The 18,933-nt window shown below is 43.7% G+C and overlaps 2 protein-coding genes across 5 annotated transcripts in view; one reads left to right on the forward strand and one right to left on the reverse strand.

Moving 5' to 3' along the window:
• Window positions 1–12,726, reverse strand: part of CPSF2 (cleavage and polyadenylation specific factor 2) — a 38,546-nt gene extending 25,820 nt beyond the window's left edge. Inside the window, exons 1-4 of one of the 4 annotated variants that reach the window (XM_023205495.2) lie at window positions 12,552–12,726; window positions 8,271–8,325; window positions 3,024–3,206; window positions 48–207 (exon numbers count right to left, since the gene is read on the reverse strand). In XM_023205495.2, the coding sequence (XP_023061263.1) occupies window positions 48–207; window positions 3,024–3,172 (309 nt within the window). In that variant the 5' untranslated portion in view covers window positions 3,173–3,206; window positions 8,271–8,325; window positions 12,552–12,726. Of the gene's footprint in view, window positions 1–47; window positions 208–3,023; window positions 3,207–8,270; window positions 8,326–12,328 lie in introns of all 4 variants that reach the window. The other 3 variants (XM_023205497.2, XM_023205498.2, XM_023205499.2) reach the window with 3 other exon arrangements.
• Window positions 12,727–12,766: 40 nt separating this feature from the next.
• On the forward strand, window positions 12,767–18,643 carry NDUFB1 (NADH:ubiquinone oxidoreductase subunit B1). The gene is made up of 3 exons (XM_031935744.1): window positions 12,767–13,036; window positions 17,129–17,273; window positions 18,535–18,643. Exons 2-3 carry the CDS (start codon window positions 17,134–17,136, stop codon window positions 18,569–18,571), a joined length of 177 nt encoding a protein of 58 aa, XP_031791604.1. The 5' UTR covers window positions 12,767–13,036; window positions 17,129–17,133; the 3' UTR covers window positions 18,572–18,643.
• Window positions 18,644–18,933: the final 290 nt, after the last annotated feature.

The raw sequence follows: 18,933 nt of genomic DNA on the forward strand, positions 1-18,933 counted from the left end.
TATCACTGAAGGAGTGCTAACAAAATTTTTTTAATTGCTTAAATTACCTGATAAAGATCATACATGAACATCTGTCCCATTTTGTAAACAGGAATGGTTGCATAGATAGCACAGTTCAGACCCAACTTTCCGACAGCATATGGGAGGGCACCAAGGTGGAGAGGATCAGGGTGAGACAACAGTACTGCATCAATCTGGTGAACATGCCTACAAGAACACAATGGAAAGGACTCTACTTCTTGAATCTTTTCAGAGGGTAAAGACAGAATATTCAAAATTATTCCCCAATTCTGGACTGAAGACTACGCTGGGGCAGAAGAGCAAAACTAAGAGCTAAAATTATGATTACCTATGAATTTCAATTATTACTACCTGGGCTCTGCATAGCTATAAAAAATGTAGTATAAGGTACACTTAAATATATGGTGTGTAGACACATTTTAAACAGAAAAGAAGGCCAGGTGTGATGGTGGACACCTGTAATCCCAGCACTTAGGGAGGCCAAGGCAGGCAAATCATTTGAGCTCAGGAGTTCAAGATTAGCCTGGGCAACATGGCAAAACACTGTCTCTATAAAAAATACAAAAAAAAAAAAAAAAAAAAAAGCCAGGTGTGGTGGCATGAGCCTGTAGTCCCAGCTACTTGGGGGGCAGAGGTGGGAGGATCACTTGAGCACAGGAGGTTGAGCTTGATGAGATCATGCCACTGCACTCCAGTCTGGGTGACAGAGTGAGACCCTGCCTGAAAATAAAAACAAGAACGAAAATGAAAAAGAACAGTAGACACCACAAATAAGTTGATTTTTTTTTTTTTAAGATGGAGTTTCACTCTTGTTGCCTAGGCTGGAGCGCAGTGGTGCGACCTCCAGCTCATCACAACCTCTGCCTCCTGGGTTCAAGCGATTCTCCTGCCTCAGCCTCCTGAGTAGCTGGGATTACAGGCATGTGCCACCACACCCAGTTTATTTTGTATCTTTGGTAGAGATGGGGTTTCTCTATGTTGGTCAGGGTGGTCTCGAACTCCCAACCTCAGGTGATCTGCCCGTCTCAGCCTCTCAAGGTGCTGGGATTACAGGGGTGAGCCACCATGCCTGACCGTAAGTTGATTTTTAATAGCTATCCTGCATGCTATTTTTTTTTGGAGACATAGTCTCACTCTATTGCCCAGGCCAAGTGATTCTCCTGCCTTAGCCTATGGAGTAGCTGGGATTACAGGTGTCCACCACCATGCCTGGCTAATTTTTGCATTTTTAGTAGAGACAGGCTTTCACCATGTTGGCCAGGCTGGTCTTAAACTCCTGACCTCAGGTGATCCGCCCTTTCTCACCTCCCAAAGTGCTGGGATTGCAAGCATGAGCCACCGCACCCAGCTTCACTTAACACATCTTCTTTTCTTTTCTTTTTTTCTGAGATGGAGCTTCACTCTTGTTGCCCAGGCTCTAGTGTAATGGTACAATCTTGGCTCACTGCAACCTCTACTTCCCAAGTTCAAGTGATTCTCCTGCCTCAGACTCCTGAGTAGCTGGCATTACAGGCATGCACCACCATGCCCAGCTAATTTTTGTAATTTTACTAGAGATGGGGTTTCACCATGTTGGTCAGGCTGGTCTTGAACTCCTGACCTCAAGTGATCCACCCGCCTCAGCCTCCCAAAGTGCTAGGATGACAGGCGTGAGCCACTGTGCCCGGTCACAAACTATTAAGTTCAAGAACTCAGCTTAGAATTTCAGAAATTATTATTGGCTGGGCATGGTGGCTCACGGCTATAATCCCAGCACTCTGGGAGGCCGAAGTGGGCGGATTACCTGAGGTCATGAGTACGGGACCAGTCTGGCTAACATGGTGAAGCCCTGTTTCTACTAAAAATACAAAAAATTAGCCGGGCAGGTGGTACATGCCTATCATCTCAGCTACTTGGGAGACTGAGGCAGGAGAATCACTTGAACCCTGGAGGTGGAAGTTGCAGTGAGCCGAAAGCATGCCATTGCACTCCAGCTTGGGCAACAGGAGCAAAATTCCATCTCAAAAAAAAAAAAGAATTTCAGAAATTATTAAGGAGAGGGTATTTATATGACCACATACTTATAATGGATTTTTGTCCCAGCGTTTTCGCACAGTAACCACAGACAGTTTTGCTAATTGAATAGTAAAACTTCAATTAATCAGGGAAGCATATGTTCTCATTGACACAAGAAATTAATAAAATGGTTTGGATTTTTTTTTCAAGTTCTAAAGTTTTTTAAATATTTAAGTCCTCTTTTCTTGCAAAATTAGTATAATATTGCAAACATAATTGATTTTTTTTTTTTTTTTTTTGAGACAGACTTTTGCTCTGTCACCCAGGCTGGAGTGTAGTGGTATGATCTAGGCTCAGTGCAATCTCTGCCTCCTGGGTTCAAGCAATTCTCCTTCCTCAGCCTCCCAAGTAGCTGGGACTATAGGTGCACACCACCATACCCGGCTAATTTTTGTAATTTTAGTAGAGTCAGGGTTTCACCATGTGGCCAGGCTGGTCTCAAACTCCTGAACTCAAGTGATCTGCCCACCTCAGCCTCCTAAAGTGCTGGGATTACTGGCATGAGCCACCGTGCCCAGCCCATAAATGATTTTTTTTTTTGGATGAATCAGTATCTCATGGTCATTCTGAGAACCAGTTCACAATGTTTAGCATCAAAAGATGTAGACAAGTAAGCTAATGTGATCTGACCACAGAACTTTCACATGGAAAATGTTTCCTCTTCTCAAATTCTTATGTATTCTTGTTCTTTCCAAAAATTAGCATGCAAAAATTTCTACTGAAATCCATTAGCTTAAGATTTTGCTGAATTTCAACAAGCAAAGCTTATAAGTAAATCAAAACTTTACAAGTTAAAATGGTCACTATAGGTTTTTGGCATAAGCAAAATCAAGCCTTTTGCTATAAACTAGTGTAAGAAGGCAATATTTATCACATTGAAATGGTATTACGGTACAGAAAAGAGAAGTTGATTTAATAAAAACCTAGAATTATGAAATGTAACTTACTTCCTCAGGGAATCTATAATATCCATAGAAAAGTGCTCATCCCAGCCACAGTCCAATAAAAATCTAAACTCATCAACTTGGAGAAGATAGCAAAGGGCAGATTCTTCTTGGACCCCAGAAAGGGTAGTTAACTTGATAATAGACGTCATTTTTTTTGGTCCAGAAACAGCAAGCTAGAAGGGTCTTTGAAATGAAATGAAAACATAAATAAACATAAAAGCACCGTCTGGCATATATAATAGACAAACTGATTAAAATTAGTTCAAATATTTAAGTTCATAGAAATTCCATTAACATGAAAAGCAGTTTAAAGGCCCATTTCCATCACTGCCAAGTTCACTTATTTTTTAAGTGAAAGCAAGTTTATTAAGTCGCTGCCAAGTTTAAAAGCACAAACATAATCTTGGACACAATGAGCCCTTTAGTGGCTCCCTAGTGGGGTAGTGAATGTTGCAATCAAATAGACCCATATATGAATCTACTATGTGATTTGAAGCAAGTTAATTAAACTTTCCTCACCTGTGTATCTCAGTCTATAAAACATTAGTATTAACATATATGTAAAAAGGATGAAGTCTTTCAAATAATGTATAAATTACCTACAACAGATACTACTGCATCCAAGTTCCTCAATAAATAAATGTTTAGGAATTAATGAACTCATCCTTCAAGGTGAATCTGTTCGTCTTTTATCGTGCTTTGTGATGGCACTGATTTCACTGTATTACAATGATTAGTTTATGCGTCTTTCTCTCCTGTTAATTAGACCAGTGGTCCTTAAATAGACCCCCTTGAGAATCTGATAAAAACCTATGGGCCCTCCCCTCTCCCCCAGCAACTCTCAACACAACCAAACAAAAAACAAGAGTACATATACACATAGAAATTCACAAACTTTTCAGGGAGTTTGACATTAAGAACCCTTGCATTGGAATGTGAGCAACAGAAAAACACAGGTGGTATATGTTTGCAACTCCTAAATAGAACCTGATGCACGCTCAACATATATCTGATGGAATGCAAATTGGGATGCCTACTACATATATTTCAGGAAAATATAACATGAACACATCTATAGGCCAGGCATGATGGCTCATGCCTGTGATGCCAGCACTTTGGGAGGCCGAGGCAGGAAGACTGCTAGAGTTCAGGAGTTTGAGACCAGCCTGGGCAATGTAGTGAGACCCTGTCTCTACAAAAATAAAAAATAAAAATACTGGCTGGTGGCATGTACTTGTAGTCCTAGCTACTCAGAAGGCCAAGATGAGAGAATTGGTTAGGCCCAGGAGTTCCAGGTTACTGTGAGCTATGAGTGCGCCACTAGACTGGGCACAGAGTGAAACCCCAGAGTGTACCCTAGACTGGGCAACAGAGTGAGACTTTGTATCTAAAAAATAAATAAAATAAAATAAAATAAAATATATACTTTAAAAAAAAATGGGATTTAGAACCTGGAACTGTGTGCTATTAAGCAGAAGTTACGAAAATATTCATTAACAAAGTTCAACCCCACAGCAACATTTCAGATTTCAGCTCCCTAAAATAAATGAGCCTTTCCTGGCAAACTATGCAAATAGGAGAGAAGGCCACTGAATTACCTAATAATTTCTCACCACTACTCAAGGTCATCAACAAACTGAGGTAAACTGAAATCCACCTTTCACAAGAGGCTGACAGGGGCTGCTAAACCCACCACATCTCCCAGCCTTGTTTATCTGAGTGACAGCCAAAATCACAAGACTGCTAGGTTATCAACTATCAATGATGCATACATCTCCCAGTAAGACCTAATCCCCTACCTCTTCTCCCTCTCAAATCCTTTCAGGATGCTCTCTGGAACTATGATTCTACTCACCTGTAACTGCAACTGCTTCTCTGAAAATTCTCTTCACCTGCTTGTCTTCCCCGGTACCTGGCTGTTTCCCAATCATACTCTTTCTCTTACAGCCTTCTCAAGGTTTTTCGTTGTTGTTGTTTTAACTTTTTGTACGCCCTGTACTTGAAAAGCAGGAGGTATGTGCTCCTTGCTCCTCACTGCAGCTTCTAAACCATGTCTTCTCCTTCCTCTTTCAAATAGTCTAGTCCCATTAAAGCTCTTGCCACCCAGCAGGTCACTATTCGTCTTTCACATTTCCCCTTCACTATGGCATCCATTAACCTGGCCTCATTCACTGGGGACTTTTACATGACCGTTGTTCCTGAGTAACTTCAATACTGACCTGTTGGTTCCTTGACTTCCTCAACTCCAATAATCTTCATTTCACTTCAGCCACCCAGCATTACGATTACACCCTAGAACTTATCACTATCAGTAACTGTACTATTTTGAAAATTTCACCTTCAAGCATCTCACTCTCTAACACCTTACTTACTCTAGTATTCCCATTGCAAAAATCCTCTGTGCTCAGTGTTATCTCTCCAATTTGCTGGCTACTTTTTCCCTATCCACGACCCCCTCCTGTTTTCACTCAGGTCGTCACCTTCAATTCATGATCTGTTAAGATTATTTGCAAACGCTCAAATGTCTTGCTCCTCTAGTCCTTCTCTCTACTAGGCTGGCAAAACCCTAGTCCTGATGAACTCCAATCATGCAGGGGTTGGGGGGAATGGGATATGGAGAAGAATTACAGCTGTGCTATTTGCTTTTCTTTTTGAGACTGAGTCTCACTCTGTCGCCAGGCTGGAGTGCAGTGTAACTATCTTGGCTCACTGCAACCTCCATCTCCCAGGTTCAAGTGATTCTCCTGCCTCAGCCTCCTGAGTAGCTGGGACTACAGGCATGCGCCACCACGCCCAGCTAATTTTTTTTTAGTAGAGATGGTGTTTCACCATGTTGGCCAGATGGTCGCGATCTCTTGACCTCATGATCCACCCAGCCCATTTTTTTTTCTTTTTTTTTGAGACAAAGTTTCACTCTTGTCGCCCAGGCTGGTGTACAGCGGCAAGATCTCAGCTCACTGCAACCTCTGCCTCCTGGGTTCAAGCATTTCTCCTGCCTCAGCCTCCCAAGTAGCTGGGATTACAGGCACCTGCCACCATGCCCAGCTAATGCTATTTGCTCTTTAAATTCATGGCCAAAGGCCTCAAATAGGCCCTAAGTATTACCCTTCAATCTGACTTTTCTTAGTAGGTTGACTTTCAATTTCTGAGACGACTACTCCACACCTCCTCTTCTTTGTTCAAAGATCACCCATCCCTCCCTCCACCCTAGTCTCAGCTGATAAAATTAGAGAGTAATTTCTCATTTTCCAGATACTACATCTATTAGCCTATCTGTATGTACACTATTGGGTCTCCTATGGTATAGAACAGTCCTGCTCCCACCCAAGGTCGGTCCCTCTATGTGCGCTATTGATCCCATTCCTATTCATCTTCTGAAAGACTTGACATCTTTAGTCATTTGCTCTTTCCCCTGCATCAGTGTATCACTGATGGACCATTCCCGCAAGCTTATAAAAATACTCTAGAATTTCCCAACTTATAAGAACCCTCTCTTAACCCTTCAACCCCCAACAACCACTGCATCATTTTTGGGTTTCCCTTTCACAAAAAAACTTCTCAGATATTTGTGCACAGATATATCTCCACTTCCTCACCTCCCATTTGCACTAAGTCTGAGAAGCCAGAGAAATGTCCGTTGGCTTAAGTCGTATAGAGACTTATCAATGACCTTTATAAAGCACTTCCAGGGATATACTTTCATAACAACTCATTATATTTCTCAAATTTTCTTCTCTCTTCACTGTGACCAAAACCTCTAACTTGTTTATGTATTTTCCCTGTCTCTAATTTATTGAGTCATTCTCAGAGGTAGTCATTCTCTGACCACCCTAAAGCCCTTCTTCACGCCCATTACAACATCATTCTATTTCCCTCAAAATACTTAGTGCTCTCTAATTGCTACTTATTTATTTACTTGCTTTGTCTGTCACCTTCTCTCCTCCTGTGCCCACACTGGAATGTGGACTCCATGAAGGTAAAGACTTTCTGTTTTGGCCAGGTGCAGTGGCTCAAGCCTGTAATCCCAGCACTTTGGGAGGCTGAGACGGGCGGATCACGAGGTCAGGAGATCAAGACCATCCTGGCTAACACGGTGAAACACTGCCTCTACTAAAAACTACAAAAAACTAGCCGGGCAAGGTGGCAGGCGCCTGTAGTCCCAGCTACTCGGGAGGCTGAGGCAGGAGAATGGCGTGAGCCCGGGAGGCGGAGCTTGCAGTGAGCTGAGATCCAGCCACTGCACCCCAGCCTGGGTGACAGAGCGAGACTCCGTCTCAAAAAAAAAAACAAAAAAACAAAACAAAACAAAAAAGACTTTCTGTTTTGATCACAGTTACATTCCAGTGCCTCCACAGTGCCTAACATACAGTGGTAGCCGATGAATGTTTCTTAAATGAAGGAACGGGGCATGGCTAGTATAAAATAAGCTCACTGTCCTTACCACACCATAAACCGGAACCCATCTACATATATTTGCCCTTGCTTGGGAGAGCTCTCCAAGTACGGGAGTTGGCTTGATCCATTTTTTTATCCTTAGTACATTAGCACATCTCTGCACATAGTGGTTATTCAATAAGTAACTGTTGGTAAGTTAAAATTTAAAATATATTGACTTGTTTTTGTTTCCTGAAACAGGATCTCGCTCTGGTACCCAGGCTGGAGTACAGTGGTGCAATCATGGCTCATTTGCAGCCTCAACCTCCTGGGCTCAAGTGATCCTCCCACCTCAGCCTCCTAGGTAGCTGGGACTACAGGCACGCACCACCACACTCGGCTAATTTTTTGTAGAGACAGGATTTTACTATGTTGTCCAGGCTGCTCTTTAAGTCCTGGGCTCAAGTGATTCACCCACCTTGGCCTCCCAAAATGCTGGAATTACAGGTGTGAGACAGCACACCTGGCCTTCATGTGTTCTTATTTGGGGTACAAAGACATTAATTCTCTATTTGATGAAAAACGTTTATAAATACAATTTTGGAAAAGACGTTGGAAATTATCCCTGCCAAAAAGCTTACTGTACCACAATTTTATCAATGGCCTAAGGGAAAATTTTTTCTACTTAAGTCTTCCTTAATTCCCACTTTCTTCATTTAGATTATGAAGTAACATGCGCATATCTTGCAGCCAGAACTAAGTTCATATTAAAACTTTTTTTGCAGACAGACCAAGATTTCAACAGATGAAAAGATATTTTCACTACAATTATTCATAATAAAGCTATATCTTTATTAAACATTCACTACTTACTGATATCTCAGTCGTATATATGATGAAACACCAGGAATTCTGAAGAGTTATCAACCTAAAAAATAAATAAAAGCCTTATGAATGTGGTATTATGATTTCATTCTGTTTATAATTATGGTGTTTAATTTGTATCTTGCCCTAAGGCATCAGGAGCACCACCAAGTAGTATAATATGTGGTCCTTTTATAAAAAAGAGATCTGTCATAATTTTAGGAAGCTTAAGCTTACATAAACAGATAATAAAAGACATAAAAATATTTAGGGGCTGGGCGCGGTGGCTCACGCCTGTAATCCCAGCACTTTGGGAGGCCGAGACAGGTGGATCACGAGGTCAGGAAATCGAGACCATCCTGGCTGGCACGGTGAAATTCCATCTCTAATAAAAAAAAATACAAAAAATTAGCCAGGTGCGGTGGCAGGCGCCTGTAGTCCCACCTACTTGGGAGGCTGAGGCAGGAGAATGGCATGAACCCAGGAGGTGGCGCTTGCAGTGAGCCAAGATCGCGCCACTGCACTCCAGCTTGGGCAACAGAGCGAGACTCCGTCTCAAAAAATATATATATACATGTTTATTTATTTATTTAGCAAGTTTTTTTTTTAAGTTGACATTAACTTATGTTATTGAGAATCATAGAAGAGGTGGGATTTAAGATTACTCACTAAGGATTGATAAGACATGGGTAGAAACAAAGAGAATACTCAGAGGAATAACAGGAGTAAAGGGGAGTACCAGAGATCTCAGATCTCCGCACTTTTGAGTAAAAAGTTTTAAAGTACCAGTGAAAAAACTAGCCTGGCACACATTCACAAAAGCAGAAAATAAAAGATAAGGCCTAATGAACAGAAAGGGGCCAGATAATGAAAGGCCTTGGAAACTGTGAACCTACTCCTGCAGGCAACAGAAACATTTTAAGACTCATTACCAAGTAAAAAGATGGCATGATATAGGTAATTCTGTATTTTGGGGATATTAGCTGGTGTGTATGATTGATAAGATGATACAGAAAGCAGGATGATAAAAAGAGAAAGTATTTAGTGGACTACTCCCTCCTAACTTTGCTGATTCCACCTTGAGACCAAATTTCTTCAGTCTCAAATTGTATTTTACAGCTCTGTGACATGAATATATTAGTTGTTATCTAAGTAACCAAGGCTTGGAATGCTACATGCTGATTCTTCACTTCTGGGACAGTCTATTATTACCACCTCCTGATTATTCTTCCTTAGCAACGCTTTGCATATCATTCCCTTTCTATCCCTACTGCCAGTACCCTAATACAGGAAGGGCCTCACTACCTTATGTTTGGGTTTCTCAGTTTCTCTGCCTCCTTTCCTCCCTTCATTCAACCTAAACATTGCTACCAGATTCATCTTCAGAAATACCCTGCACATATTACCCCTTGCTCAGAAATCTTTGAAGGCTTCTTACTGCTTGAGAAAAGACAAACCAAATGCCTTAACTGGCAATGGAGGTTGCCAGGAAGCCACCCTGACATCACTGCTCAATGTCTTTGGGCCCAGCTCATAGGCCACCTCCTTACAAATTCCCACATCTAGTCTAGACTAGAACAGCTCTGTCAACAGACATATAATGCATGCCACAAACTACTTTTAAATTTCTTCATGGTCACATGGAAAAGTGAAAAAGAAACGGGTGAATTTTAATGTATTTTATTTAACCCAATAGAACCAAAATATTATTTCAACATGTAATCATGTTGAATATTTTACATTTTCATATTAAATCTTCAAAATCCACTGTGTATTTTATATTTACAGCACATTTCAATTAGACTAACCACATCTGAAGTGCTCAGTAGCTACATGTGGCTAGTGACTACTGTTTAACAGTGCAGATCTAGACTCCAGACCATAAAAACCAGTGCTTTACACTCTAGAGCATCGTGTTGTCACCCCTAAAGTGCAGGTTGGCACCATCCTATGTTTGTGTGCATGTCTCAGACTAAGTTTTAATAGTATTGCCAACCATTTACTCTCCCAGAATAAAAACTCAAGTCACCTTCTTACCATTAACTTAGCAGTCAGCAGGTGAATCCCATTTGACATTTACTTAGTGTCTCTCTGACCTCCTTTATGTCCTGCCTCCATGGAGGCCCTCATTGCCTTACCTGAATGATTGCCAATTTCCTTTTATCTAGTTTTTCTGTTCCCAGTTGATCCTCCATATAGCTGTCAGAGACCATCCTAAAAAAAACAAATATCCTCCTGCTCACTCCTTGCACAAAATATCCACTGGATTCCTGGTAACTAATGAATAAAATCTAAACTCCCTATTGGAAATCAAGATCCTTCACAAGCTGATCTTAACCTACCTCTTGCTTCACCAATCACTCATGCACTAAATGCTCAAGCAGGTTGATTATCCCACTGTCCCTAAGTATGCTAAAGCTTCTCAAAGCTCTATATTCCTTTACTGAATCCCGAAATTACCTTCTCCTTTTGAGCTCAGCAAATTCCTTTTGATGCTACATGACCCAACTCACATATTTACTTCTTTAGAAAGCCTTTTTGTTGCCCTAACCAAAGTTATTTTGCTATAAAGGGGGCACATAAAGTATTTGTTGAATGGATGTTCAATGTATAGAGGAGTAAAAGTGATCATCTTTGTATATCCAGTACCCAGTATCTCACAGTTACTTGCCCTCTCAATAATGATCGTGCATGTTGCCGGGCGCAGTCGCTTGCGCCTGTAATCTCAACACTTTGGGAGGCCGAGGAAGGCAGATCGCTTGAGCTCAGGAGTTCCAGAGCAGCCTGGGCAACATGGCAAAACCCCATCTCTACTAAAAACACAAAAAAGTAGCCGGGCGCGGTGGCTGCGCTGGTGACCCCAGCTACTTGGGAGGCTGAGCTGGGAGGATTGCTTGAGCCCGGGAGGCGGAAGGTGCAGTGAGCTGAGATGGCACCACTGCACTCCAGCCTGGGGGACAGAGCGAGACCCCGTCTCAAATAATAAATCAGCTGGGCGCGGTGGCTCACGCCTGTAATCCCGGCACTTTGGGAGGCCGAGGCGGGCGGATCATCCTGGCCAACAAGGTGAAACCCTGTCTCTACTAAAACTACAAAAATTAGCGAGGCGTGGTGGTGCGCGCCTGTACTCCTAGCTACTCGTGAGTCTGAGGCAGGAGAATCACTTGAACCCGGGAGGCAGAGGTTGCAGTGCGCCGAGAATCGTGACACTGTACTCCAGCCTGCGCAACACAGCGAGATTCCTTCTCAAAAACAAAAAATAAAAAATCATGACCATGCATGTTGATGACAACTAGGTGAACTAAGCAAAATCCAAGGGAAAACAGAGGAGTTTGGGTTAGCCCTGGAGCTCACTGAGTGGGGAAGTCTCTTTCCTGTCAGTTGAGGGAAAGCAGCAATTTCATACTGGGGTTGCAAGGCCGGGCATGGTGGCTCACGCCTGTAATCCCAGCACAGGCCAAAATGGGAGGTTCTCTTGAGCCCAGGACCAGCCTGGGCAACATAGTGAAACAGCGTCTCTATTAAAAAAAAAAAAAAAAAAAAAAAGAAGAAGAAGAAGAAAGAAAGGAAAAAAAGAAAGGGGTTAAACGGATTGTAAAATTAAAAATTAGGGGATGGGTATAAATGATAGCTCAGGTTCGCCTGGTCACAGGAGGCCAGACTTGCCGGGGTGACAATCTGACCTCTTGTTTTCTAAAGAGCACGTAAAACAGTACGAAGTCAAAAAAGAATTATAACTTCACAGGGATAGTGGAAACGCTGGGAGGCGATGGCGGGAGGGCGCGAAGGGCCGAGACCCTTTTAGTACAGCGTGGTACAAACATCCGAAAGGTCTCTGGAGTCAATGAACTAAAAGGACGCCTACGCGGTGCCCAGAGCTTAGTAACCTCGTGGTCTCTCAACCCAAAACGACGGGAAGAGCCCCAGCGGGGGAGGCTGAGAACGCCGTAGCCACGAGGCTAAGCAGCTAAAGCTGGCGTCGACTTAACTCCTCCAGCGCCAAGAGATGAAAGGGTAAGCAGAGGGAAGCAGAAAGGAGGAAAGAAGATCCCGGGAGGGAACCGTACGAGCTGCCGCAAAACAGCTGGGAGCTTGAAACCCATGGAGAAGTCACTTCTCTTTCCCTCGCTGACCACTTCTGCCAGGAACGACCGGGACAGTGGCAGCCGAAGCGGCGGGGGCGAGTCGTTGGGGGAGACTGGGTCGGAGTCGGGGCCCGTCGCTCCCAGAGGGCCAGTGACGCCGCCTTCCCCCGCCAGAGGCTTGCTCCTTTCTCCTGCCCTCACTTGCCTTGTCAGGCCTCCCCCAACGCCGTCCACTGCCCTTCCCAACCCCTAAGCGAATCCAGGTTCAAGAGGTAGAAAAGCCGATGCTGGCTCAGCAGCGCGGGGTACTACCGACCGGCAGAAGCCCCCCAGCGGCGGCCGCCATTTTGGAGCTGGAGACGAGCGGCGTAAACGAGGAGGACCCAAGGCGAGACCATCTCCGGGGGGTGGGCATGGGGCTTTGGGAAGGCGACGGCGCTCACACCTGCATGCCTCGTCTGAGTGGAGCGAAATTGTATTCAGAAATTATTGGTAATGTTTGGAAGCTAAAAAAAAAAAGAGAGGAGTCAACCCTGAGGAGGAAGAAGTAGTATGATTTGCTGGCGTCACCCCTCTGCTCCGTGCCGGCGCGGCGAATGGCAGGTCCCGAGGTCGCAGCTTCCTCTGGCGCGGGTACCTGAGTTGCCCGTTGCCCTTGGTCTCGGGGTCGCTGTCGGCACTGAGGCGCAGGTGGGTCTGGGGACCCTGGAGGGGAGCCTGGAGGGCCGCCGCGCCGCGGATCACGGCGAGGGTGACGCGGAGGGTTCTAGGCAGTCCCTCAGTGCTGTGCGTGTGTGTGTGGGGGTGGGGGCGGGGGTGGTCTGGGCTTCCCCCGGGCTTCCGAGCGAAGGTGAAGGGAAAGGAAAATGGGGTTTTCTTCTGGTGGAGGATGGGATTTCCGGGCCGGAGCTTTTGGAATGAGTTTTCTGAGGCTGTCATAACAGGAAAACGTCCGTAGAGATGTGACCCAGTGACCGGCCGCTAGCCGGTATCCCATGCCTGGCCTGAAGCAGGGAAGACGCTGGCTGCCTCCCCTCCCCGAGCAGCTTACATTCATCTAAGTCTTAGCCTTCTGTCTCGCTAACCTCGCTCTCTTCCAAACCGCAAATCCTCTTGAGCCGACACCGTTGCACCAAAATGATGCGCTTACCCTTTTGGTTTGATTTATTATTTTTATTTTTGAGACAGAGATTCACTCTTGTCACCCAGGCTGGAGTGCAATGGCGCAATCTCCGCTCACTCCAACCTCCGCCTCCCGGGTTCAAGCGATTGTTCCGTCTCAGCCTCTCAAGTAGCTAGGATTACAGGCGCCCGCCACCACACCCGACTAATTTTTTGTATATTTAGTAGAGACGGGGTTTCACTATTTTGGCTAGGCTGGTCTCGAACTCCTGATTTCGTGATCCACCCGCCTCAGCATCCCAAAGTGCTAGGATTACAGGCGTGAGCCACTGCACCTGGCCGACCTTGCCTTTTAAAAGAAAAACGTATGGCCAGGCGCGGTGGCTCACGCCTGTAATCCCAGCACTTTGGAAGGCCGAGGTCACCGGATGAAGAGGTCAGGAGTTCGAGACCAGCCTGGCCAACAGTGAAACCCCCGTCGCTACTTAAAAATACAAAAATTAGCCGGGCATGGTGGCACGTGCCTGTAGTCCCAGCTACTCGGAAGGCTGAGGCAAGAAAATCGCTTGAACCTGGGAGGCAGAGGTTGCAGTGAGCTGTAGTTGCACCACTGCCCTCCAGCCTGGGCCACAGAGTGAGAATCTGTCTCAAAAAAAAAAAAAAAAAGCCGGGCGTGGTGGCTCACGCTTGTAATCCCAGCACTTTGGGAGGCCTAGGTGGGTGGACCACGTGAGGTCGGGAATTCAAGACCAGCCTGACCAACATGGAGAAACCCCGTCTCTAGGAAAAATACAAAATTAGCTGGGCATGGTAGCGCATACCTGTGATCCCAGCTACTCAGGAGGCTGACACAGAAGAATCCCTTGAATCCGAGAGGCGGAAGTTGCGGTGAGCCAAGATCGCGCCATTGCACTCCAGCCTGGGCAACAAGAGCGAAACTCCGTCTCGAAAAAAAAAAGGAAAGAAAAATGTGTGAATTGTATAACTGCCAATCAGTGTCAGAGGAGAGGCAGAAATTCAGTCTACATAGGCCTATCACAGCTTAGTGGTAAGCAGTTTTGTTGGCAATAATGTATTGTCTTTCTAGGATGTTGTCATGTCTTCTCAGTCATTGTACATGATTTATTAGTTTAGGTCCAAATGCACACAGGTGTATTTTGAATTCAGCTGTATGCACGAATTTTTATAGGAAATTGGCAATCCAACTATGTTTTTATTGAATTAGTGCAATTTATTTTCCACCTGATGACTATTACAGGTTCAGCATCCCTGATCAGAATATTGGAAATCCAAAATGCCCCCAAATGTGAAACTTGGGGCCACAAGTTTGAGACCAGCCTGGGCAACATAGCAAGATCTTGTCTCTACAAATTTTTTTAAGGATTTTTTAAAATTAACAACTGTAGCTCCAGCTTCTCAGGAGGTTGAGGTGGGAAGATCACTTGAGCTCAGGAGTTCAGGACTGCAGTGGACTATGATAACTCCACTGCACTCCATCCTAGGTGACAGAGCAAAACTATTTAAAAAAAAAAAACAAGTTTCATATAAGATTGCCTTCAGGCTATGTGTATAAGGTATATGTAAAGCCCAAATGGATTTTATGTTTAAATTCGGCCGTATCCCCAAGATAGCTCATTATGTGTATGCAAATATTTCAGAATCTGAAAAAATCCAAAACACTTAGGGTTCCAAGCATTTCAGATAAGGAAAAACCTGTAGTTCTATTCCTCCTCATCTACCTTCTGGACACTCAGCATTTAAAAGCTTTTAAGTACCATAAACATCAATTCAGGAAGGGGTTTCTTAGGCATGAGCTATAATAGGAGCCAGAGCTGTAGAGTGAAGCTGAATTTGAACTCCAGCTCTATACTTAATAGTATTTGGATTAAGCTGTTTTCTTATCTGTAAAATGTAAATAATAGTTAATTCACATTATGTGTAGAAATATATGGCTCTGGTACCTAGTAACCTAGTAGTCCTTTTTTTTTTTTTTTTTTTTTTTTTTTTTTGAGACAGCATCTTGCTCTGTTGTCCAGGCTAGAGTACAGTGGTGTGATCTCAGCTCACTGCAACCTCCATCTCTTGGGCTTTAGCAATCCTCCCACCTCAGCCTCCCAAGTAGCTGGGACTACAGGCATATACTAGCACATCCAGCCAATTTTTTGATTTTTTATAGAGACATGGTTTTCCATGTTAACCAGGCTAGTCTCAAACTCCTAGGCTCAAGCGATCCATCCGCCTTAGCCTCCCAAAGTGCTGGGGTTGCAGGCATGAGCCACCTAGTAGTCACACTATAAAAGTAAGTTTTCTTCTCCCTTTACCTTGTTTTTTGTTTTGTTTTTTTCTGAGACAGAGTCTTGCTCTATCCCCCAGTCGGGAGTATAGTGGCATCATCTCAGCTCACTGCAACCTCTGCTTCCCAAGTTCAAGCAATTCTCCTGCCTCAGCCTCCTGAGTAGCTGGGATTACAGGCATGCACCACTATGCCCAGCTAATTTTTGTATTTTTAGTAGAGATGGGGTTTCACCATGTTGGCCAGGCTGGTCTTGAACTCCTGACCTTGTCCTTCTGCCTCAGCCTCCCAAAGTGCTGGGATTACAGACGTGAACCACCACACCTGGCCCTTTACCTTTTTTAGAGTAATCTATATTCATATCTAAGTGACATTATTGAATATAGTTTTTTTTTCTCATATCTTTTTTTTTTTTAATTTAGTTTTCAGTAATTACAGCTTTACCTAAAGAATTCCACTTCTGGCAAAATTGTATTAAATTTGCTTTTGCATTGCGAGAGGTTCTAAATACCTTTTACACATGTAAAAGTTCTAAATGAGAGCCAGGTGCAGTGGTGCATGCCTATAGTCCCAGCTACTTGGAAGGCTAAGGCAGGAGGAATACTTGAGTCTGGGAGTTGAGAGCTGCAGTGCCTGTGAATAGCCACTGCCCTCCAGCCTGGGCAACATAACAAGACCTCATCTCTTTGACAAGAAAAAGTTCCAAAACAACATGAGGAGGATGCAAACAGTCAGCTGTTGCAGGCAGAATGTTTTACATACCCTCTCTCTTTCTCTGTTCTGTATCGTATCACATCACTATTGAAGCTAGTAGTAAAGTTTAATAAATAGACTCAGTGCAGTGTAATTTTATATTAATCATTGTCCCGTGTGTAATCGTCATCAATTAGATTTTTAAGTATTATACAATATTCTGATGCCAGGCAGAGAGGCTTATTAGGCTTTTAACATCTATTACATCTATGTCTATTATCTTCCTGTTTCAGATGCAATTTATTTATTTTATCGAGACAGAGTCTTGCTCTGTTGCCCAGGCTGAAGTACAGTGGCATGATCTTGGCTCACTGCAACCTCTGCCTCCTAGGTTCAAGCAATTCTCCTGTCTCAGCCTCTCCAGTAGTTGAGATGACAGATGCGCACCACCACACCCGGCTAATTTTTGTACTTTTAGTAGAGATGGGGTTTTGCCATGTTGGCCAGGCTGGTCTCAAACTCCTGCTTTCAAGTGATCTGCCCACCTCAGCATCCCAAAGTGCTAAGATTACAGGCATGAACCATCGTGCCCGGCCCAGATGCAATTTAAAAGCTATTTCAAAAAAAAAACAAAGAAAGCAGTTGTATTTCTGATAATTTTTTTTTTCTTTTAGCTATCATGGTGAACTTACTTCAGGTTGTGCGGGACCACTGGGTTCATGTTCTTGTCCCTATGGGATTTGTCATTGGATGGTATTTAGACAAAAAGAGTGATGAACGGCTAACTGCCTTCCGGAACAAGAGTTTGTTATTTAAAAGGTTAGTCTGCATTTTTTTAAACCAGCAATTGGCCAAATTTGGGGAATATTATTTTTTATATGTGCCAAAAATAAATAGAAGGGATAATTTTTCCCCCTTGAGTTATTAGATTCAAATGATACTGTTTTTAGTCTTGTTTGTTATTGAATCCTTGGATAAAACAATATGATTACCTCTAGAATGTAAAGTCTTCATTTAATGAATAGGCTGTTTCAGGTCTTTGAAAGTATCGTCTTTTTTTTTTAATTCAAAGTACATTTTAATACAGCCACAGTTTAAAGGTAGCTGACCAAAGCCTCGCTTATATACAGCTTCCACATATATTGTCATATATTGTCTTACTTAAGACATGCTGTAGCTGAGAGAAATAATAATAATAGCAGCTAGGCGCTGTGTTCTTAGCAACACTACCTGAGAGCTTTAGACCTAGTGGTAGAGTGATAGCAGCTGGCAGCTGCCTGGTCCCATTATGCCTCTAGAGATGGCTCCTCTGGCAGCAGAGAGTTCCCGTTAGCAAGACAGGATGCCTGCCAGTGGGCATACAGCTGGGTAGGAGGAAGCTTGAGGGGCAAGAGAAGTGAGCAGCATTCACAGTGGGTATGAAGAGATGGTAGAGGTAATTCACAAATCAGGGATTTCAAGAAAGAGAAAATAAGCTGGAAAGGGTTTAGAAAACATTTTTAATGAACTCACTGAGCAGAGATAATAGCTTTCATATAAACTAAGTAATCACAATTCTTTAACCCAGAAAAATGAAGCTGACAATATGGTAAAAGTTAAAGTCATGAATAAAAAGAATAAATATGATGAATTTAATATGTAAGTTTTTTAAATGGATCAGTGTAATAGAAAATAAAATATTGGCTGGGTGCGGTGGCTCACACCTGTAATCCTAGCACTTTGGGAGGCTGAGGCAGGCGGATCCCTTGAGGTCAGGAGTTTGAGACCAACCTGGCCAACATGGTGGAACCCCGTCTCTACCAAAAATATAAAAAATTAGCTCGGTGTGGTGGCGTACAGCTGTAATCCCAGCTACTCGGGAGGGTGAGGCAGGATAATCGCTTGAACCCAGGAGGTGGAGTTTGCAGTGAGCCGAGATCGTGCCACTGCTCTCCAGTCTGGGCTACAGAGCCAGACTCCATTTCAGAAAAAAAAAGGAAAATGAAATATTGAAACCATGTTCTTCTGACTTCCCCTTTTATCTCTTATCAAAGTTTTATTTATAGTTTTTCCATTTCTTCCTGTTTTGCTTTCCACATAGGGAATTGCGACCCAATGAAGAAGTTACCTGGAAGTGAAGAGTCTGGCTGAACTATCGAATGCTCACATTTTAAACTTCTGAGAGAAATAAAAACGTGAAGAATCGGAAATGTCTTTCTTTTCATACAAAGGTAGTCCTTCTAGTAACAAGCATACTTAAGGCCAGGTGCGGTGGCTCACGCTTCTAATCCCAACACTTTGGGAGACCGAGGCGGGCGGATCATGAGGTCAGGAGATCGAGACCATCCTGGCTAACACAGTGAAACCCCGTCTATACTAAAAATACAAAAAATTAGCCAGGCGTGGTGGCGGGCGCCTGTAGTCCCAGATACTGGGGAGGCTGAGGCAGGAGAACGGTGTGAACCTGGGAGGCGGAGCTTGCAATGAGCCGAGATCACAC

This window comes from Piliocolobus tephrosceles, chromosome 6 (genome assembly GCF_002776525.5).
Source record: "Piliocolobus tephrosceles isolate RC106 chromosome 6, ASM277652v3, whole genome shotgun sequence".
NCBI lineage: Eukaryota > Metazoa > Chordata > Mammalia > Primates > Cercopithecidae > Piliocolobus > Piliocolobus tephrosceles.

Excerpts from the sequence above, each read along its gene's own strand:
- NDUFB1 (XM_031935744.1), top strand. The coding sequence starts at position 17,134 with ATGGTGAACTTACTTCAGGTTGTGCGGGACCACTGGGTTCATGTTCTT. Across the intron at positions 17,274-18,534 it reads AAGAGTTTGTTATTTAAAAG|GGAATTGCGACCCAATGAAG; the intron begins GTTAGTCTGCAT and ends CTTTCCACATAG.